Source organism: Brachycentrus maculatus, unplaced genomic scaffold (assembly GCF_059751285.1).
Source record: "Brachycentrus maculatus isolate JH-2025_06_01 unplaced genomic scaffold, ASM5975128v1 h1tg000085l, whole genome shotgun sequence".
Classification (NCBI taxonomy): domain Eukaryota; kingdom Metazoa; phylum Arthropoda; class Insecta; order Trichoptera; family Brachycentridae; genus Brachycentrus; species Brachycentrus maculatus.
The window spans coordinates 940657-964811 of record NW_028280839.1 but is presented as its reverse complement, the minus strand read 5'-3'; the positions used below and the strand labels follow the sequence as shown (position 1 = coordinate 964811).

The 24155-nt window shown below is 30.6% G+C and overlaps 1 protein-coding gene across 2 annotated transcripts in view; it reads left to right on the top strand.

Annotated features, from left to right (window-relative positions):
• LOC148310924 (synaptotagmin-10-like) overlaps positions 1-24155 on the top strand; it is a 150112-nt gene that overhangs the window by 69588 nt on the left and 56369 nt on the right. For both annotated transcript variants that reach the window (XM_088257605.1, XM_088257607.1), the window contains exons 6-7: positions 2652-2806; positions 8327-8495. In XM_088257605.1, coding sequence (XP_088113731.1) covers positions 2652-2806; positions 8327-8495 — 324 coding nt within the window. The remainder of the gene's footprint in view (positions 1-2651; positions 2807-8326; positions 8496-24155) is intronic.

Genomic DNA, 24155 nt, shown 5'->3' with positions numbered 1-24155 from the left:
TAAGTTACCATTTGCATATTCTTTGCAATATAAAATTACTGTTTGCACATTCTCAGCAGTTGAAAATAACCATTTGCACACTCTCTGCAATATAAAATTACCATTTGCATATCGTCTGTAATATAAGATTACCATTTGCACATTTTCTCTAATGTAAAATTACCATTTGCACATTTTTTATAATATTAAGTTACCATTTGCATATTCTTTGCACTACAACATTACCGTTTGCACGTTCTCTGAAATGTAAATTTACCGATTGTGTATTTTCATTAATAATAATAAAATTATATAAATGATAATATAGAGTAACTTTAGATACACTGAATAAATATTTATTAACTTATTTGAGTTCATTTACGTAAACACGACTAGTTTCGAAAACTATAGACACTCCTTTCAACAGCTGACAAAACATACTCCAGGTTATAATTTTACCTGATAGTGATAACATCTATAGTTCTGGAAATTGGCCGTGCTTACATTAATAACCTCAAGAGTGGTCTCATACAATTGTTTCATCTATTTTTTTCCATAAAGTTAATTAATACCAAATCAATAAATAATATGTATTTAAACAACATAATATGTCCGCCTCCGTGGTGTAATGGTCAGCACGCTCTGCTACCGTTCTGTAGGTCCCGGGTTCGATTCCCAAGGGGGGTAAAATAAATATAAGTGATTTTTTCACTGTTATATTTATTCAATATTACCCTGGACTGGTACCTGAAGCGGAAGGTTGATCACCTTTCCTTCATGCGTAAACGATCAAGATAACACTGCGTTTATATGACACAGTGCCCTATGCACCATTGGGGTGCGGATAAGGGTTTTATTTTTTTAATATGTTACTATCACTCACTCATTCTTGAGAAATTGCATTCTTGTTTAAAATCCAGTTATCGCCCGTTCATTGTTAGTATCTTACACAATTTGCAACTTTACATATAAAAATTTTTTGGCACAAAAAATGTTGTAAATTATCATGTCATTTTAGCACAATTTCCGACAAATGGTTACTTAATTAACAAGTGAAGTTGAGGTTTTATGTAATTAAAAATAATAAGGCTATATTTAAAGGGCTTTTGGGAAAACTAAACACTTTTTTCCTCGTCTTTCCTGAATTAAGTCATCCAGTATGTTTTCTTAGACATTTCCTGAGTCAAACAAAAAATACATTTTTGTAGGTGGAATCACATGGACCTGTATCATTTCCGTTTCAGCGTATTTCTTTCCGCATTAAGGATTTGAAGGACACAAAAAATAAACATTTATTTTTACCTTCTTTATCCATTAGGATATTTAAGAAAATCTTTTAAGGCAATTTTTTTAAATGACTAACTAACTAACCCTGCAGTGGTAGGCAGAGAGAATAGAATGCCACGCCAATCTGTCTTTGCAAACAATCTTAGCCTCTTTCATATTCATGCATCTCCTCATACATATCGGCCGATTATTCCAACTCGGGATTTGACTACTTTCAAGTATTTGATATATTTGATCATTCCAAGTTTTCCTCGGCCTTTCTCTGCTTCTATTACCAACCACATTTGCCTCATAATTTGTTTTTACTGTCATTCATTCGATTTAATTTTATGCTTATCTCATCCTTGCATTATTTTCTAACATCACCATCAAAACATCTATCAAACATCGTTTTTTTTATTTGTTCAGGAATTGTACAGCTTTACATTTAAAAAAGTATATAATAAAAAACAGTTACATTAATAAAAATAAAGCCAATTACACAATTCAACAAATTTTTCTGCACATTCGTCTGAGAGATCGCATCTCGACTGCATTCAGTTTACTTTCATCCTTCTTTTGCCAACTCCATACTTTTCAAGATATTAATCAGTACTTTTATAATTAAAATATCACTTTGTTTTAAAATTTGTAAATAAAACCATAAGTTTTATTTTATTGATTTTTAAAACAAAGGTACTTATATTTAATTTTTTAAATGGAAAATCACAAAGTTATTGATTCAAATATAAATTATAATTATTATCTTGTTTAAATTGATGATTATCTTATTTAAAAATATTTTTATAGCGTACACAATTTTTTCAAATCATCATACCACTTTGAGGTACGTCTAAGGAATCTTATGGTGATAACGAAAGAGATCGATCGACGGACCTATGACTTGAAGTTTAAAATTCTACCACGGGACCACAACCTGTTTTATTACGTGCTAATGGTCGATTTTAATTTTATATTTGAAAACACCATAAATCTTCACACACATAAATATAATATAATAAATTATGCTGTATTACTTCATCCCTTAGTTCCGATAAAGGGTTGTCCTGGAAATTTTCCACAATGACGCATCAATAATTCCAACATAATATAACACTTTATTAAGGGATATCGTAACATAAATATCAGCGGGTTGTAATAAAAAACAACCAATTCAAAAAAACTTATAGGGGTAGGAAAAAAATATATAAATATATATTTCCACAATAATGTACAAAAAATCAAAAAATATCATATACAATGAAAATGTAACTTTGATTTATTTAAACTCACTATAAATATATAATAAAATATTTTTAGTGATTTTAAAATTTCTAAGAAACTTGTTTGAATTTTTACGCATGAAATAAGTTTAACTTTACAAAGAATCTTTTGACTTTTCCCAGGTCTTGGAAGCCCGCGATCTACCTATCAAAGATGTCACCGGAAGTAGCGACCCTTATATCAAAGTTTTCCTGCTTCCTGACCGGAAGAAGAAATTCCAGACTAAAGTGCACAGAAAGAACCTCAATCCAGTTTTCAACGAGACATTCATATTCAGGTACTTATTTGAACAATGATTTGATAGTGAATTGGTACAATAAACAGGACTGATTACCTTAGTTTCATTCAATAATCGATCAAGATAATTACATTAAGTGCATAGGGCATATTGCAGTGCCCTATGCACCATTGGGTAGGGGTAAGAGCTAACAAATGAAGCACATTTTACGTTCAAAGCTTAATTTTGTGGAAATAGTGTTTTTTAACTTTAAAAGTTTAAAAATCTCTTTAAATATTTTATTTTTACATAATTATAATGTATACCGGTTTTGAAGCTGACCGCTTCTTTATCATAACTGATTAAAACTTCGAAACCGGTAGACATTATTATTTGGTTATAATAAAATATTATTGGTGATTTTAAAACAAAGTTACATTTTAATTATAAAATGGAAAATCACAAAGTTATTGCTTCAAATATAAATTATAAGATTATATTATTATTTACACCTCAACATAAATGGAGAAGAATATATTGAAATCTGGGCATTTACAGGGCTTACGACCCTCATAGGCTGGTTTAAGTGATCACTTTACACACGAGTAATATTTACCGATTCTACCCATGATTGGCAACCACACTTCTCGAATTCTTGAAACTTCTAGATATATAAATTAAACTCAATACACAGTGTGGGAAAGTTCACTAGACAATTCTCTAAAAAATAACTCCTACAATGGAGATTGGAGATAATAATTGAAGATAATCCAGATTTGTAATTGAAGATAATCCAGATTTGTGATCAAGTATTTGAACAAAATGTTGTTTAAATAGATTGTTTCATCATAAAAAAAAATATATTTACTAAATGTTACTTCCGAATCAATTCACAAAAGAGTTTTTTTAATAAAAAATTAAGCTTGATTTTTTTATATTAAATAAACAAGTGAGTGTGATATATTTATCAAACGATTTGTTTGCTTAAAATGTTGATATTTATTCTTTAACGTGTATATATAGTATATCGCTCACTCCTTTCAGCACCGTCATAAATCAAAAAACTTGATTTTTCAGGAAATCGTTTACGAATTAAAGTTTAAGAATACAAAAAAAAGGAATTAAAAATAAATATCAAGTCACGTATTAAACTTTTTACTGTGCAACAGAGTAAAGAGTTTTTATCCATTTGATAATATTTAGTATATTTAAAAGGCGATTCAGTTGGCTTGGCCATGTACTCCGCATGCCTCCTGAGACCCTTAATCAAGCTTGCCTCTTTTACAAGGCATCAGGTTCGCGCCGCCCAGGGCGACCACTGCTGACAATTCGTCGGCAGTTCTCGTCAGAACTTCGGGACGTGGATCTGACTTGGGAGGATGCAAGGGAGCTGGCAGCCGACAGAAAAGCCTGGAGACAGTTTGTGGACTCCATATGCTCCACCTAGGGAGTGGATATGGTTTAATTAATTAATTAATTAAAAAAACAATTAAACAATACCTTTTCCTCAAAATGCAAAAACAACACTTTCTGCCCTGTAGCAGGTAAATATTAAGTTTAAAATATGCCTCTTTTGATGGGATATAGTACATTTTCTGGGCATTCCAAAAACGCGCACAACTGAAAATTGACGATTTTTGATAAATGACGTTGTTGAAAGGAGTGAGCGATATGTTTGTGTATACACGTTTTGTTACCACATCACGTGTATTGTTGCTTGAACGTATAATTATTTAGTATTAATTCAAATCATTTACATTGTTTTCACGATAAAGGAAATTAACTGCCGAAACGGTAGACATAACTGTGTTTAATTAATTATGCCGGTTCTTACAGAATTATACAAATAATTAATTTTATGTAAACGGAAAACCTTAGTTTATTCCGGGTAAAGCATGTGTGAACTGGCGTTTAAGGCCACGGTCACGATGCGAGCAGCGAGCGGCAAGAACAAAATAACGGGCATGATGTCACTTCGTCAGGACAATAACTAAACTAGCATTTAAACAGTTTTACACGTCACTATCATAGCACTACTCACACATATACAACTACAAAAATCTTCACATGTGATTTTGGTCAAGAACCATCATGCACTAAGAATTGCAGAACAATATACACTAAAGGCCCAAATCTGATATTTACTTGAGAACTATTTTTTTTTTCATCTAGGCACTACTACGGGTTTAATTTTTTTTTATTTCATAACTTATAACTTCTCGTCAGTGGAATTACTCTTTATGTTTAAGTTTGCTATTATTTATTGTAATTTACGAGTAAAAATTCTAGCTAAAATCACTGGCTTTCTCTCTAAAGGTATGAATGTATAAAGATGTTAGTCAAAATACGTCGGGTTTATATACATATGTTGCAAAGATTGGAGGGGTTTAAATATGAATTATTTTCATACCACAGTATACGGTGTTTAAAAATGATGCGGAATACATCAAACACAGAAAAACAAGACTATATTTTTTTCTTTTTACTTATTTATTTGGGAATTATACAGCTTGTACATAAAAAAAATACAAACAAATTGTTAGATTGACAATGATAAAAGCCAATTTAATGCATAATTCCAAATTTATGTTATAAATACTGTTGTATATTAAGAGAGAAAAAAGAGAAGAGAGGATGTGTGTGAGTATATGTGTATGTGAGTGTAAGGGTGTGCGAGGGTGGAGTAAAAGGGTAACGGTATGGTATAAAATGGAATATGCAGTAAGAAAAATAAAATTAAGAAACCGCCCCTACCACCTTTCCAACGTACCAAGGAAACAACTCTAAAATTTAGACTTTGTAGATTAAAGTTTCACTAGGTAAATACTACTTTTTCTTAAAATCTATTGTGGCATATGTTTCGAAACATTCCGTATTATTTTCAAAATCCGTATGTGAAGCCAAGTATAAATTTTAGAGTTGAATCCTTGGGATGCCTTTACATATATTTGTTCCTCGGACATAACACTAAAGTTTAGACTTAGGTTCACATATCGCTCACTCCTTTCAAGAACGTCATAGATCAAAATCGAAAATTTTCAGTTGTGCATGTTTTCGGAATGCCCAAAAAATGTACTATATCTAAGCAAAAGAGGCATATTTCAAAATTAATATTTACCCGCTATAGGGCAGAAAGTGTTGTTTTTGCATTTTGAAGAAAAGGTATTGTTTAATTTTTTTAATATATTAAATATTTTCCAAATGGAGAAAAAACCTTCAGGTTTTACCTAAAGAGATGTGTTGCACAGTTGAAATTTCAATAAGTGCCTTGACATTTATTTTTAATACATTGTGTTATATTTTTAAACTTTAAAAACGCTCTCCTGAAATATCAAGTTTTTTGATTTATGACGTTCTTGAAAGGAGTGAACGATATGGTGTTTGAAAATGATGCGGAATGCATCAAAATACGTTTTACAATAGATTTTAAGAAACAGTGTTATTTACCAAGTGTAACTTAAGTTGAAATCTGAATTGTCACCCTGTACGTTCTTCATGAATTATCCTGCGTAAAGTCTATTCTCGTCGGAATACAAATGCTCCATTAAACCTTTGACAAATCCCGCCGACGACATTAACGCGTTGTTTATGTTAAGGATTACAGATCCCAGGGCGGGATTCGTCCCGGAGTCCTGTTTTCTCGGGAAACACCGAGAATTCGGGATCAGCTAAAGAAATTGAAACTTTAGTGCTTTTTCTTAAACGGATTAAACAGAATTGCTTTTAGTACTCTGCTGACGGACTCCACCCGATAACGTAGTTATAAAACTATATATCCTTACTTATTTTTCTGAAAATGTCTGAACACATACATAATTTACACACATGTTTATGTCGGTTTGTGGTTCCGTACATAGTTAGTGTCGCTGATTCTTGAGTTTCTCGGTTTGAACCCACTCTACCACAATTTGATACCTTTTCCTAAAAAAAGAGTCTCTGCTCAATAGATGTCTCTAGTGAAGTTCTAGTGATTCAAGAACAATGTTTCAATATTCGATCAGATCAATCAGAACCTAAAAGCTGGCGGTGTCTAAAGTCTGCGTAATCGGAGGGCATGTATGACTAGATGTATGGATGTGAAGGAGGCTAGGAGTGTATATCAGGACAGAAGAGTGTGGCGTTCCATCCTCTCTGCCTACCCCTGCGGGGAAACGGCGTGATGGTAGTAGTAGTAGTAGTAGTAGTATATATATATATATATATATATATATATATATATATATATATATATATATATATATATATATATATATATGTATATATATATATATATATATATATATATATATGTATATATATATATATATATATATATATATATATATATATATATATATATATATATAGAACTTCCAAGAATTTGAGTCGTGTGGTTGTCATCATGGTTATTACACATGTTTAAAGTGATTACCTTACCCGCCTTTAACAGGTCTTTAGCCCAGTAAATACCCAGACTTCCATATTTTTCTTATCTATTCAACTTTTCAAAACTTTAAATATGAAAATGTGAATGTTTCTGTAATTCAACGAATTTTAATTGCTGATTCATTTATTCACAGGCATAATAGGTCTTATAACGAATCCCTCTTTAGCAAATATTTTGATAAAATATTTCTAAGGTTTCAAATTCTGGCTAAAACTCCAATTAACAACAATATTTTTCATCAGAAGTTTCTCGAATTTTGTTCGTACTTATAAACTTTATAACAATATGATTTATGAAAAAATATATGTAAATGTGATTAGAAATTAAGGACGAATTTTAATTTGCGTTTACGTTGTTTGTTGTTTAAGTTGTTTGTTGTTTACGTTTGCGTTGTTTTTCTTTAGCCATGAGATTTAATTTCATCAATTGATTTGGCAGTCCTTTAGTGGCAATTTTTTGAGGGGAATGTAGTTGGTAACAGAAGCAGAGAAAACCCGAGGAAAACTTGGTATGATCAAGTATTTCAAATACTTGAATGTGGTCAGGTCAGGAGTCGGAACAATCATTGCGTACGTATGAATGTGCAAGAGGCGAAGATTGTGTGCAAAGGCAGATGAGTGTGTCATTCTATTATCTTTGCCTACCCCTGCACAGAACCGGTGTGATGATAACTTAGTTAGTTAGATTATCTGTTATAAAGTTTATATGTGGAGGTTCTCATCAAAAAGTTACATTTCCAATATTGCACAAAAAATCCTTTAAATGCAAATCTGTTCTGTTAACTGTATTATATCGAAATCTTGATTAAAATTAGGACAAAATGTGAGCAATCCTGTGTTTAACCAATATGAAAACATTAAATCACACCAAAACGTAACAATTTTTTGTTATTTGTTCGGGAAATGTACAGCTTTACATTTTTTTTTAATATGTAATAAAAAATAGTTACATTAATAATAATAAACATTACATTACATTAACAAAAATATTTACGTTAGTAAAAATAAAGCCAATTAAACAATTCCACAATTTTACTTAGTAGAATCCCTGATAACTTTAAATCATTTATAATGGAAATGTAACGATTTGGTGAGAACCTCCACATAAGAGTGTGTCATTAGTAGGTAAAAAAATTGTTTTCTTTTTTTTCCCAGTGTTCTTTACGAAGACCTTCGAACCCGACAGCTGCAGTTCTCTGTTTATGACTTCGACCGATTCAGCCGACATGACCTCATAGGCCACGTGTCTCTTCGCGGACTCCTCGAGAGCGCTGATCTGCAGCAGGAGATTGAATACACCATGAACATCCTGTGCGCACCTCAGGTTAGTGAAATACTATACAGAACACTTTCCTAGCTCTCGATCCATCTCTTTGTTGGTCAGCCAGGAATCATCTTTCTTGGGGTTAGCCGTACAGTACAGTCTGGATGGTTTATTCTCCTCACTTGCGCATACCATTGTCTTTTTCGTCTCAGGGTTTTTGTTTATAATTTGGAGGGACCCAAAAATTACTGATACTTTTTTTTTTTTTTTTTTTTATTCATTTAATATATTTACATTTTTATTTATAACATAATAACATTTGAATCATTTATACATATGTAGAACTTTTATATTTCGATTCGCTGTGCCTCTCCATAAAAGAGTCTGTGCTCTTGTGCTTGGAAAGGGACTTACACTCGTGGTTTAATGTTATATAATAAAAGATATAATAGTTTTTTTAATATATTTTTTTAAAGATTTAAATGTATAGAGCTTTAATTTTTTTCTTGAGGATTTTTATATCATCTATTTTTTTTATTTCTTTAGGGAGTTTATTGAAATGTTTGATTGCCAAATATTTGAAGTTTTGCTGAAATTGCTTGGTGTTGCATTTTGGAATAGAAAAATCGTTTGAGAATCTCGATGATAAATTCTTTGTTAAATTTAAATAGTTGTCACCCTTTAGTATTTGAAAAACTGCGGTTTTTTTTATAAATGGATTCTATATTTGGGACTTGAAATTTTTTAAATAATAATTTTGTTGGAAATATGTTTTTTTTTTCAAGATGACTTTAATTATGGTTTTCTGTACTATTTTCACTGAGTTCAGTATGTTGTTGTATGAGCCTCCCCATGCAATAATGCCATACTGTAGTAGTGAGTGAACGATAGCATAGTAAACTCTTTTTAGGTTGTCGATGGTTAGTATGTTTCGGATTCAAATGAATATATATATGCATTTTCTTATTCGTTTTACTAGTTCATTAATGTGACTATGGTATTTCAAATGTTGGTCTATTATTACACCTAGATATTTTATTTCTTTTTTTGGACATAAAACAGAACATAAGTTTTTGCAATTTGAATCCCTGCAGTCACCATTGTGAATTGTAATTTTTATATTTGTCGGTATTTTGAGTTTATGGATACAAAATGTATAAATTACAGCAGCGAAAATTGACTTATTTCTGGAGTATTATTTTCATCTCTGAGTAATCAGGATTTGAATATTTGTTGCGGTTTCTCAATATTCCGTGCTTAATACAAAATATAGGGAATCACGTAAAATTATAGAAAGCACGCGCATGCGTTGGAGTGGTAGTGAGGTATTCATAATACATATATGTATAATATGCGAGCAGGATTATGATTGAATCAAATGTTTGAACAGAATTTATTGGACCAAGAAAATTTGAATTGTTTCATTAAATTAAATTAATGTTATCATAATTCCATGATTTCATATACATTTATTTGTTTTCGTGTATTTAGTGGCGGAAAATTATATGGAAATTGAATATCAAGCACCTACTTGTTCAGGATCATTGTAAAGCTATTTTGTAAAGCAGCGTGATCAGTCTTACGCTCTCGGTAGGTACCAGTCCTGAGTAATGTTAAATTAATATTAATATTCTTGTTATTTGCCTTGTGGCCTGTTTATAAGAGGGACTAGCCTCCTGCGATGTCGATTTCCAGCTGTCAATCCATCCTTGTGCTGGTCTACCGGGGGTCGTCTACCTTAGGGTTGGCCGTGCAGTGCAATGTGGGGGAGTCTGGATGGTTCCATTCTCCATTCTACATGCGCATACCATTGTTTTCTTCTTTGCTTTCCGTACCTAACGACATCTAGTAAAAAAACGAATATATTTATTTCAACACCTCTTGAAATGCTACCTCAAGAGCGCTTACACAGATACGAGATTAAGTTATGATATGAAAATGATGATGATAGAAAAAAAATATTTAAAAAAAAAACCTCGTTAATCGTATTGGATGGATGTTATAGAATGACAGGATTCTGCGAATTTCAATAAAATATCTGACTCAGTAAAAATGGCAAAATAAATTAATATTAATATGGTCTAGTGCAAAAATATTACCAAAAGAAATTAAATTGTGATGTTCCAAGGCTAATTTTTTCATTTCACACAGAATTTCATGAGTGGGAACTGTTTAGATCGTTGAAATATTTATATACTCGTATACAAATTATACCTCGAGTTTCGCGAGACAAATCAAAGTTATTAACGATCAACCCAACACTGCGTCATAAAAATATGTATTTTGAAATCATAAATCCTAAAGAATATTATTTAAGAAATAGAATTTCAGGTAATGCATAAATTTAAAAATTTCCACGAAGCCAGTTAAAAAATATTTTCAAATTTAAACTTTTAAAAATGGTTCATTTTTAATTGGAGAGCTTTTTAAAAATGTTTATCCGCTCTTCTTGGTATTAGGTATTAAACAATTATTGTGATATCCATTTTGGTAATAAATATATAATGAAGTAATCTACCTTCAAAAAAGCAATTTATTTTAATGGCTTGTTCACAGTATGGTCGAATTTTTTTAGCCTGAAAAAGTTTGGATTATAAAATAAAAACTAATTAATTTCAATTATTAACATCTCAACATAGATGAAGAAGAATATGGAACTCTGATATTTACAGGACTATCATAGAATGCTTAAGTGATCACTTTACACACGTGTAACATTTATCATTCTATCTATGATAGAAAACCACACTACTCAAATTCTTAGAACTTCTATATACATATATTGTTTAGATTTTTCCTCAAATTTTGGTTTGGTTAAGTCATACATATAAAATCAATTTCACGACTTTCCATGATTGAGTTCACAACAGCCATCTTTGATTTGATTTAGGAAGCTTTTATTTATCAGAGACCCTTTTGTTTGCATTCCAGATTCGAACCGGATTATTTTACATACTGAAAAACACCTTTAAACCTGATTTTCAATTTTTATGCAGCTTATACTTAGACGAGTTGACGTCATGAAATTAATATGTGTATGACTTTCAAAATTAGAGTAGCATGGTTGTCGATCACGGGTAGAATGGTGAATGTTACACGTATGTAAAGTCATTACTTAACCAGCCTATGATAGATCGTAAGCCCTGTAAATACTCAGACTTCCATATTCTTCTTCGTCTAAGTTGAAATGTCAAAAAACGAAAATAACTGCAATGTGGAGAAATTCAGATTTGTGAACAAGTATTTGGACACACTCAAGATACTGTGAATCATTTTTAATTTTAAATATAACCACTTTTTTATCCATGCAATAAATATTTGTAAAACTTTTTTGGCAAATGTTAACACACGAATGACTTCGCAAATGCATATGACTGACATATCGCTCACTCCTTTCAAGAACGTCATAAATCAAAAAACTTGATTTTTCAGGAGAACGTTTTTAAAGTTTAAAAATATAATACAATGTATTAAAAATAAATTTCAAGCCACTTATTGAACTTTTTACTGTGCAACATATCTTTTTAGGTAAAACCTGAAGGTTTTTTCTCCATTTGAAAATATTTAGTATATTTAAAAAAATATTAAACAATACCTTTTCTTCAAAATACAAAAACATTTCTTTCTGCCCTGTAGCGGGTAAATATTAAGTTAAAAATATGCCTGCTGGGATGCTGGGATTGCTGGGATAAAGTACATTTTCTGGGCATTTCGAAAACATGCACAACTGAAAATTGACGATTTTTGATTTATGACGTTCTTGAAAGGAGTGAGCGATATGTGTCGTGCGAACATTGGCCCACCTATAGGAGAAATATGAATTGAGCAGTTTAATATATCGCTCTCATATATTACTCTTTTACCGTCATTTTTCAATATGACGTCACACCCTTTACTTTTACTTGAAGGTATCCCTATCAATAGATATATGACTTATATATTATGGAGTTGACAGTTTAAAATAAGTTTGCATTTATATACCATTTTGTACTCTTCTGCACCCTGTAAGTAGGTACCATTACAATATTGTCTATTTCACACATTAAGATAATTCATGTTGACGAGGAAATTTTTAAGTCAGATATTTTTTTTAATCCTTCAAGTAAATCGTGAAATGGTATTAAGGTGATGCGTTATTTTAATCAAAGGCAAGATTGAAATATGTAGCCAAAATTTGACAAGTAATTAACTACGTTTGGTGTTAAAAAATATTAATACTAATCAGTGGCGTACACAGAAAATTAATTAAACTGTCGCGGAATATATTTACGTGCAAAGTAAGCCTTTAATATATTTACAACATTTTTTTCTCTAAAATTGATGTCTCTAGAGAAATTCTAGTGATCCAAGAACAATTGGATCAAATATATATATAAATATATATCTAAATATTTGATCCAAGAACAATTGGATCAAATATTTAGAATTTCCAAGAATTGAATTTCTAAGAATCCAAGCGAAATTGGATCATATATATAGAATTTCATGGGTAGAATTGTTGAATGTTACACTTGTGTAAATTGATTATTTAAACCAGCATAAGACTGTCATAAGCCCTGTAAATGCTTGGATTTCCATATCCTTTTCCATCTATATCGAGATGTCAAAAAATAATACTTTATTATATGTTTGATGTAATAACCCTCAAAGCTTCTTTTTCAATAAAATGTCTTTTTATTTATTTATATACATTTATTTCAATCACAATTTATACATATTTATAACCTTTTTTTGCAGAGACCCACCAAGCCACTTTGTGTGTCTTGTCGGTGGAGCTCTTTTTTAATACATTTTATTGTTTTTAACTATTTTAACCTAACATAGACACAAAAAAGAGAAAAAAAATTAAGAATATAAATATTTTACAATTTCATAAACTTAACTCATGATCTTTACCCATTCCTTTATTTTGCCTTTGTTCCATATTTTATTTTGACCTCTAACATCCGTCGGCAACAAATTAAAAATGTTCGGAACGATATATTGCAGTGTTCGACTCCCATATTTAGTGTTAATTCTTGGGACTATCAAACCTCCGTTGTGTGTAAATCGTGTATCATGGTTGTGTACTAAAGGATTTCGATATTTTTGTCTAGTTTGTTGTTCAATGATGATACTCATCCATAATATTCCACGTACCGGCAGTAATTTTTAATGTTTATATATCAAGATTGGATTGTCCCTTTGATTTTATATATATATGACTGGGCACAATTTTTTATTATGGAATATTGCAGATTTTGAACCATTTTTTAATTTGTTTTCGTCGAATGTCCCCAAGACTTAATTCCATATTTTAATATAGATTCTACTAAAGCACAGTAAAAAAATCTTTAAGGTCTGTATAGGCAGGATAAAGTACAACTAATAAAAAGTACTCCCTAGAGCCCGCAGACGATCACAGAGCTTAAGAATTCTAATAATAATAGGAAAATAAGACACCTACTTAAGTAAAGACCAATTGAAAATAAATAAATATTTCTCGAATAAATTTTGTAATCAAAGAAAATCTGAAGATGTTTAGAGTATGTATTTTTTTTAAGTTTTATTTTGTGTTTTTTAAATATATTGTTTCGGTAACATGTAGTTACACTTTTCCGGATAAATCAAAAGTAGTTTCGCTGTATCGAATCTACATCCAGTATTCAAATTTCAAAAGGTAATAAGATCTGAAGGCGTTATCGTTAAAGATATATTCCATTTAACTAAAGTTTGTATAATACAAAAAAACCTGCCGGATTATAAAATACCACTTTCCTTTGAGCTGTTCCAGTGAAATTAGTTATTTATATTACTTTGTTTTTTTATTTATATTCAAATTGGTATTCCGATCTCGACAAAAAATCATTTGAGCGAATGGCGTAGTTAAATGATAATATTACCATCAAAAACTAATTCGTTTCTGGCTGAATGACTGAATTATACATTTTATTAGTATTATGCCGTTTTTTTCTATAATACTTCTTTGCTTAAAATATTTGAAATACGTACAATCCTTTAATGTTTTACTCATTAAATCTTCTGTAAGATGGAAGGAAAAAATATTTTTAAGTAAAAAGATTATATTTTAAGTGATAAATTCCAATAACTCGTAATTTTCTAATAAATCTTTTAAATCTTGGTCCCTTGAAAATACACGTTGATTAGTTAAATTTTATTTCAATATAATTTAATTAACCACTCTACATATATATATATATATATATATATATATATATATATATATATATATATATATATATATATATATATATATAAATATATGTAATCGTTAATTAATTATAACATTAAATAGCTTTACTCTTCATCATATCGTGGTATCGTTCGCTTGAGATTTGGATTTTACACTTAGGGGTAAGAAATTTCTTGGTATTATAACCACTGAGAAATTAGAAGTTTGCCGCACTCAGCAATTTCAGGCGCTATGTTGGCGGGATTTAATGTTTCGGCGAATTGATGTTAGGCTTAGTTGACGTACATTCGCAAAAGTGTTTCATATTAAAACTGTATCTTTACTGTACTCGCTTCGGCAGTACATATACTAAAATTGAGTATATTAATTAAAGCTATGTTGTGAAACATAATGAGCTACTAATGAACTGAAACTTCACGATCATAATAAATTGAAATATTTATAATGGATGTTTTTTATTTGTTTTATAGTAACATTTTTACATAACTTATATATATTTCAGGACGACTGTGGAAGTTCATATATTGGTATGACTTCCATGAAAATTCAACACAAAAATCAGCAAACACGAATTATGTTTATTTTAATAATTTTTCAGAATTTACTAACCATTACAGGTCCAATATACGATAAACAGCAACTTAATTTTCACTTAATCCAAGTAACATTTGACGTTATAATTTTTTTTCTGAAAACACCGTTTATGTATTGAAAAAAACAGTTTTTTTATCGAAATAAATATATGCTTTTGAAAAAAAATAGTTTTAAAAGAAAATTTAAAAGGTTAGAGTTAAAAAAAAATGTTTAATGTTTTTCGCAGATACTTTGTGGCACATTTTATAAACTTTATAAAATTAAACAACTTTTAGGATTTTTTACGGAGTGTCTGGAAGTTTTATGATAAGGGAATGTAATTAATTATTGGGTATTTTAATGTTTTAGAATTTAATAAACCCTGGTGATGACAAGGTTCGGTTGTCGAAACCGGTAGGTTATAGTGTATTAATAATAAAAAAGCGGTTAAAACAAAGTTGTTTAATTTCATTAAGTTTTTTAAAAAAACAATATGTTTACTAAAAAAATGTTTGTGGAGCTAGCCCCTAACGCGGCCAAACACATTATAATTAACACGTTTGAGGTCTCAGTCTAAATAAACAATCATCACAAATAAAACAACAATAACGTAGAAATTTTAAAAATTATTAATACGAATAGTTATAAACTGCAACATTTTGAAACAATTGAAATTCATAAAAATATAAACAGAAATAAACCTGTAATTATCAATATGACAGTTACTAAAGCCTATTATTTTTTGTAAAACTAAAACTAACTAACTAACCATCACGCCGCTTCTCCGCAGGGGTAGGCAGAGAGAATAGAGCGCCACACCACTCTGTCCTTGCAAACATTCCTCGCCTCTTCCACGTTCATGCATCTCCTCATACATACTCGCCGATTGTTACGACTCCTAACCTGACCACTTTCAAGTATTTGGCATACCTGATCGTGCCATGTTTTTCTCGGTCTTCCTCTGTTTCTTTTCCCGCTAACATTCGCCTCATAAATTTGTTTTACCGTTCTTTCCTCACTCATTCGTTCTACATGTCCAAACCATCTCAACACACATTTCTTAATTTTAACGATAATGCTTATCTCAGCTTTGCATTCCTTCCTTATTTCACTATTCGCACATCTATCATACATCGTTTTGTCACACATTCTTCTGAGAGATCGCATTTCGACTGCATTCAGTCTACTTTCATCCTTCTTTTGCCAACTCCATGTTTCACTTCCATATATTTTTTATGCTTTTCACAACATATTTTCGAACACACTCAATATATTGCGATTCACAAAACCTTTTTTTCATTGTTCTTAAATATTATAGTAAACACGGTCAATATTTTTTTTGCTTCTCTCATATAATACAATAAATTAGTTGTTTTATCTACCAAGTATATTTTGAAACCATAGAAAAAGCATTTGATAATTATTTAAATTTATTCAAATTTGCATCGTTGAATAATAAAAGTTGGTCTTAACTTTAAATTGCCCTTCGGGGCTATGCTCACTAACGGTTTTAAGGGTTGAAAAGTTATATATTTTATTTGCTACCCAAATGACACCTAATCGTAATACATTTCCAGAAGAGGGTCTCGGGAAATAAAGTAGCTGAAATAAAACAAATTAATTAATTTATTTGATTGTATGCCATTATCCTTAATGAAATCGTTCAGGTACGATTTTATAAATAAAATTTTATGAATATTTTGTAGATAAGGGATCTGAATTTTGTAAAGAAAACATAATTAAAACCAAAGATCTCTTTTTTTTAATTGGATCATAATATCCTACTTCCGAAAATTTGAGTAGTGTGGTTGTCAATCATGGGTAGAATTGGCGAATGTTACACGTGTGTAAAGTGATCACTTAAACCAGCCTATGATGGTCATCAGACCCGTAAATTCCCAAGTCAAGCCATCCAAGGGTAACTTTTTACGAATGGACTCGTTGGTGCTTCTAGCTGTCCATGGGATTCAAAGTATACGCCTCCAACGCCACATTTCAAATACGTCAAATTTTCTCCTTTTTGCTGATTTTATGATCCATGATTAAAAAATTTAAACCGATTAATCACAACATTTTAATATTTTGTTTTTTGGCATCTCAACAAAGATGAAGAAGAATATGGAATTCAGGGCATTTACGGAGCTGACGGAAGTCATGTCTAAATAATTTTTCCACACCCTTCTCAATTTCATCGCTAAAGCTTTTCTCAGCCCAGCAGGAAGCTCGTGTGATTCATAGCATAAAATACATGCATTATATTTTATTTTTGACATCTTATCAAAGATGAAGAAGAATATGGAAGTCTGGGCATTTACGGGGCTGACGACTGTCATAGGCTGGTTTAAGAGATCACTTTACACACGTGTAACATTCACCAATTCTACCCATTTTTAACAACCACACTACTCAAATTCTTGGAAGTTCTATAAATATGAACCAATTTTGAAACATTCTAATTCTTCTTCAACTTTGATGAGATGTCAAAAAATTATATGAAAATAACTCCTGTAATTGGAGATAATCCAGATTTTGTGAACAAGTTTTTGGGCACACTCAAAGTGTCGTGAATAAATTCGATTTTTCAAAACCGGACTGCCGGACGGTCAAATTCCGGGTAGTGGACAATCGCCCTATCGGTGGCATTTGGTGTTCACCGAGTATAGATCCGATCTCCAGACAGCCTTCAAAATGTAGATCCTGGAAGTCCTTATCGCACTCTCAGTTCCTTTATTAATCAAGAAGGAGTAAAATAAATGATCTGAAAAAGTACTTTATGGAAATATATGTATATGTAGTGATTAGTCATATTTTCTTATTTTGTTTTTAGCTTATGTTTTTTTTATATTTTCTCATTGGTTTATTTTAAATATGCTTTCTTACCTTATGTTTTTCTCATTTATTTCTTTTAAATATGCTTCTTATGCCTATTTATCATACCTGTTTATGGTTTCACATTTTGCCATGTATTAGCATTACTTATGGTTATTTAAAAATAATATTTTATATTATCCACTGACACTTCGTGATGGAATTGCATTTTTAATATATTATTAGATTAAAACCAATACTTTTAGCTTTTCCACTTAATTTTTGGTGGTGATCACCAGTCTGATGATGTCGGTAACGACGAAACCCGGTCGCTGGTCAAATAAAAATAAAGTGGAAAAGTTAAAAATATTGGTTTTAATCTAATAATATATTAAAAATAATATTTTTTGTTACATTATTATTTGTGTTCCAGTCTTGTTAACCTTAATCCCATGTCCCAAAATGAGAAATAGAAATAACTCATCGGGAATATTATATGAAAAAAATAAAAAATAAAAAAATTAATCGTTCTTAGACGTAGATTAAGTACTTGAGGTACTCTTTATCTTCAAGAGTTTGTATCATGAACGTAAATTATTCAAAAGTTTTAGCCAAATCTTGTAACCCCAAACAAGCACTGTAAATCATCTCATAAATATTTCGAGCGAACACCTCTCACTTAACTTAAATGTTTTATTCACATCTGTATTTCAAAAAGTGTTTGTGGGGAAAGTTACAGTAATGTTCTATTAGAATAAACGCTTGGGGAAAAAAACGATTTCCTCGTTCTTAACTAACTAACTTACTAACTATCACGCTGCTTATCAGCAGGGTAGGAAGAGAGAATAAAATGCCACACCAATCATTCTTCGTCGCTTTCACTTTCATGCGTCTCCTCATACATTCTCACCGACTATTCATTATATCATGCCAAGTTTTCCTCGGTCATTCTCTCCTTTTACTTTTAATCATATTTACACCTCATCAATCTAATACAGAACCATATGGATTACTGGATACAGTGAAATGTCAAACGAATGATAATTTATTTTTACTAGTTAACCAGCACGTCGCTTCCCGCAGGAGTAGACAGAGAGAATAGACAGCCACATCAATCTGTCTTTGGAAACAATCCCAATCATATTTGCTTCATATTTTGTTTTACCTCTCTTTCCTTGCGAGTTCCACATATCCAAACCATCTCAATACGCCTTTCTTAATTTTTTCGATTATTCTTATCTCAGCCTTTCATTATTTCTATTGACACCTATCATACGTCGTTTTGCAGCATATTCGTCTGAGAGTTCTCTTTGTGATTGCATTTAGGTAACTTTTAGTCATTCTTTAAATAACGTAATTTTCGAGAATAAATTGAATGTCTACCTACACAAACCTTCCCAAACCAAAATAAATTCATTCGGCCATTTGATAAGTACCTGTATTTGACAATCGAGGGCATTACTGAATGAATACATGGTTATCTTTTTTTAATATTATTCTACAGACGACATCTGTCGAAATTTTGGCAGATTGACTAAGTAGGTTATTTTTTTATACCATGACAAATCGTTCAGAAATTCGATCTTTTTCTAGTCTTAAGAAATGGAAAGGAAATTGAATATGAGTGGTTTAAAAAGACAACGCATCTTCGATGAATGTTATATATTTAGTCTGTAAAATTTAGGCGTACCTATGGTTTTAAATGTTATGATTACAGCGAATCGTTTTAAACCTATGTCAATCTACAGATTTTTCGATTCAGATTGTTGGTTTTACAAACCAACCTTACAAATCAAATTGGACGTTCAACAAATCGAAGTAGACATTTTACAAAACAAATTACAGGTTTTGTAAAACAAATTGGACTTTATAATATATTCTTAAAAAGTTTGAATTTTAAAAACATATTCAAAGGAGTAATCATGATTCAAAGTAATACTGAAATTCTAGTCTCCAAACATTAGTAGGTATACATCGCGCGCACATACTATGACAGCGCGCCGCGCAGGCTTGCCAACTTGACGACAAACGCACTTGCTAGTCTTAAGAATAATATATGTGGACAGGTTTTTACACCAACGGTATATGTACTACTTATTTCTGAATAAGACTGAAAAACATCTTGATTTTGCAAAATATACATCATTATCATAACGGGTATTATAAATCCATCTATGAAATAGCGCATTTGCAATATTGTACATACTAAAAGAAAATCGATCGCCAACTTCTAAGCAATGTTTTGCCTAGTTCATGTGTAATCCGAGTAAGTTCCTTTAACTCCATGTGACCATTCATAAAATATACATCCATTACTTTACGCCAAATGAAACTTCAACAGGCTTAACGAATTACTTCAGGCGAATGCACAACAAATAAAATGAGAATATTCCCACCGACGGATAAAAATTGTCAACCTTTTTGTGGAGTTTGAGAGACATTATCTTTATGAAGACTTAAATGGAAAACGTCCCTCGTAATCATCGCACTAAACCTAACCTAGTTATAATATAACACAACAAATTGCTTCTTTATTCATTATTTTGAGTAAAGTTAGCTCTCTATAATTGATTTTTGTTCCCAAACATTAAAAATTACTTGAAGGAAATCGATTCACGTCGAACGAAGATAGTCGAAACAGGGCTTTATTTTGCCAAGTTTGAATAATTACGTTTACTTTAAAATGAAAAAATCAAATTAGGAAAATCCATGGACAAAATACGTATGTATAAGTAACTGGATATGGACCAATGTTGAAAAATAAACGCGAAAAGCAAAACAACAAAACAAATTATTTCTACCATTATCATGATTGAATAGCAATCCTTTATTTATTCGTTGTAAATTATGCTTTTTAATTTTCCTGTTTTATTTTAAATTCCGTGGTGTCATGGTAAGCGTATTTAACTATAGTACTGAAGGTCCCGGGTTCGATTCCCAGAAGGGGTGAAAATAAATAATATTGATTTTACACTTTAATATTTATTTAACATTACCCTGGACTGGTCTCTGAAGTGATCGCAGAAGTGATCACCTTGCCTTCATGTAAGTAACGATTAAGATAACACAGCGTCAATACGATATGCGACAATGAACCATTGGGTGCGGATAAGGGTTAGATGAATTTAAAATTTACTTATTAAATTCCACTTTTTTCAAATCTTTTATTTAAATCTTTTATTACACATGTTTCGATACATTTAGCATCACTGAATGTATTGAAACACATTCAACAATAGATTTTAAGAATCAGTAACATTTATTTATTTATTTATTTATTAATGGATAGATATTGCCATAAAATGACTGCCGAGTCAATAAATTAATTAATTTTTCTTCTTGGATCGAAATAAGAACTACTTGAACAATTTTTTTAATCCAATAATTAAATTGTTAAATTTATTTCTTCAAACAATCGATTTATTTTTTACATAATTCTCAAATTATAACGAAAAGAGCAATTAGTTGAAGGGTCCTTTAAATATTTTATCTCAATTTTCAATTACACCCTTGTCAATATAAATTGAAGCAAAAAATACATTTATGAGGATTTTGGTAAGAACGTGATATTCTCTGAATTTCTTTAAAGCAGAGAAAATTTTGTTAATTTTTTATTTATTGGAATAATAACCACAATATTATTGTAAGTTTAACCAAACATTTTTGAGTTTTTTCATCATTTGCATTGCATCGCGTTCTTGCATGTCTAACTACTTATGACGTGTTTAAAACAAAAACGTTTTTACATTTTGATATTTCAACATAGATAAAGAAGAATATGGATGTCTGAATATCAACAGGGCTTATGACTTGTCATAGACTCGTTAAGTGATCACTATACACACGTGTAACGTTCACTATTCTACCCATGATTGACAACCATATTACTTCTAAATTTTTAGAAGTCCTGCATTTATATTATCATAAATCTCATGACTCTTTATGTGTGAGTTCACTTGAACTATATATATGGTTGTTTTGAAAAAGCCTTCATTTAGCAGATACCTTTTATTTAGGTGTATGCAAGATCCTTTTCCAGGATTATTTTACATACTGGGAGACGACTAAAACCATGATTTTCAATTTTCATGCAGCTTTTAATTTAACTACATTATTTTATTCAACTCCTAAGTGGAGAAGCCCAGATTTGTGAACAAGAATTTGTTTACAACATTTTGAGTGTGTCCAAATAAAAATAAATAAATAATAAGAATTTGTTTTAAGAAAAAGGAATTTTCTAATTTGTTATTTAAACTTCTTACCGGTAGATGCCAGTCTACCCTCGTTCTGCACCTTCATACAAAACAAAACAAGTTTCGTGAGCTAAGGCCGAGATCACGAACGACAAAATTCATAACGCGGACGACCACGCTAGACGGTCGAGTTTTCGCGCACGATTTGTTTTAGAGTAAATATTGGAATTTTACTTTTTTTTTATAATATGCATTGAAAAAATAGATATTTATTTTTTATACCTTACCTTTCAAAAACTCTTTTTTTTCAAAACCATATTATTCATTTCGACTTATTTTTTTTAATACAAAAAAGCTGTTTTAAGAAAAAGAAAAAAATTACGTCAAATGTTACCTGGGTTTAAGGAAAATTAAGTTGCGTTAAGTTCGATAGAATATCCCGTCGAAACATATCGCTCACTCCTTTCAACAGCGTCATATCTCAAAAATCGTCAATTTTCAGCTGTGCATGTTTTCGGAATGCCTAGAAAACGTTCTATATCCCAGCAAAAGCGGCATATTTTTAACTTAATATTTACCCGCTACAGGGCAGAAAGATTTGTTTTTGCATTTTGGAGAAAAGGTATTGTTTAATTATTTTTTTAAATATATGTACTAAATATTTTTCAAATGGAGAAAAAACATTCAGGTTTTATCTAAAAATATCTGTTGTACAGTAAAAAGTTCAATAAGTGGCTTGATATTTATTTTTAAAACATTGTATTATATTTTTAAACTTTAAAAGAGTGAGCGATATGTTACATTAAGCATATGGTTTAACCCTATTGTGCGTTCTACAATAACTGGGCGTTCATGAGAGAAATTTTAAATGAATCTGTTATGAGTATGAATTATTAACTCGCGAATTTCATCACAAGTATTAATATGACAAGAATTCCGTTTCATTTAATAATATCAGTTAAGGGATGATGAGAACGCGAGACTTGAAAGGGTAGAGGTGCCTTAAACAAGGTGGCGTGAAATAAAACCACTCGCCCTCCTTTGATACTTTATATTTACCTACAAATTCTGATGGTTTCTCTACCCTTAGAAGGAAACCTTCTTATAAACGTGGTAATTAACCCTCTGAAACCTTCGTACAAAATATTTTTAATACTATAAACTTAAAATTAAATAACAACAAAAAGTAGAAATTCTTTATGCAAGCCCATTGGTTTACCTTTTGAGACTCATAAATATTATATTCTCAATATTATTAATATGTAAAGCATTTACTTTGTGGTTAGTCAATTTTACTTTTATATTTTTTTACAAAAATGTTAGTAATATTAATATTTCACCACTCACCAAGATTTTTATGCCTACCGGTTTCGAGACGTACCCGTCTCTTCGTCATGACAATCCCTACAACAGCAATTTTGTAAAAAATAATGTTGTTTAAAAATTGAAAATGTAATAACATTATTTTTTGAGCCATAGTTATGTAAGTAAACGACTAATTTTAAACTATGGAATAATCTAAATGAAACGTCATTTTTTGGGTTTTAGAAATTATTCACCATTTTAATTTTGATATACGATGTTAGTGGGTTAAATGAAAAGACCTCGAAATACATGTGTTAAATGATACTCAGTACTCAGTTCTTATTACGTAATTATTTATAGTACGGAAAATTTGTACCAAGTGATATAATATTTTCCTCCTAATAAACTTTATATTGCACAGTAACTATACTTGGAAGTTAAGGGAAGCGGAAGATGGTTGTTTTCTAAAGGGAGCAAAGCATTCGCGTAAAGCAGGGCTTCTAAAACTTTTCTGTACTAAAGCACATCGCAAATCCGCAAATTTGAACAGAACACTTGGCTTCCTTTTTTTATGTTGGGTATCCTAAATGTATACTAAAAACTAAAAAAAAATTGACATCTCAAAATAGATGTCAAAAATTGACATCT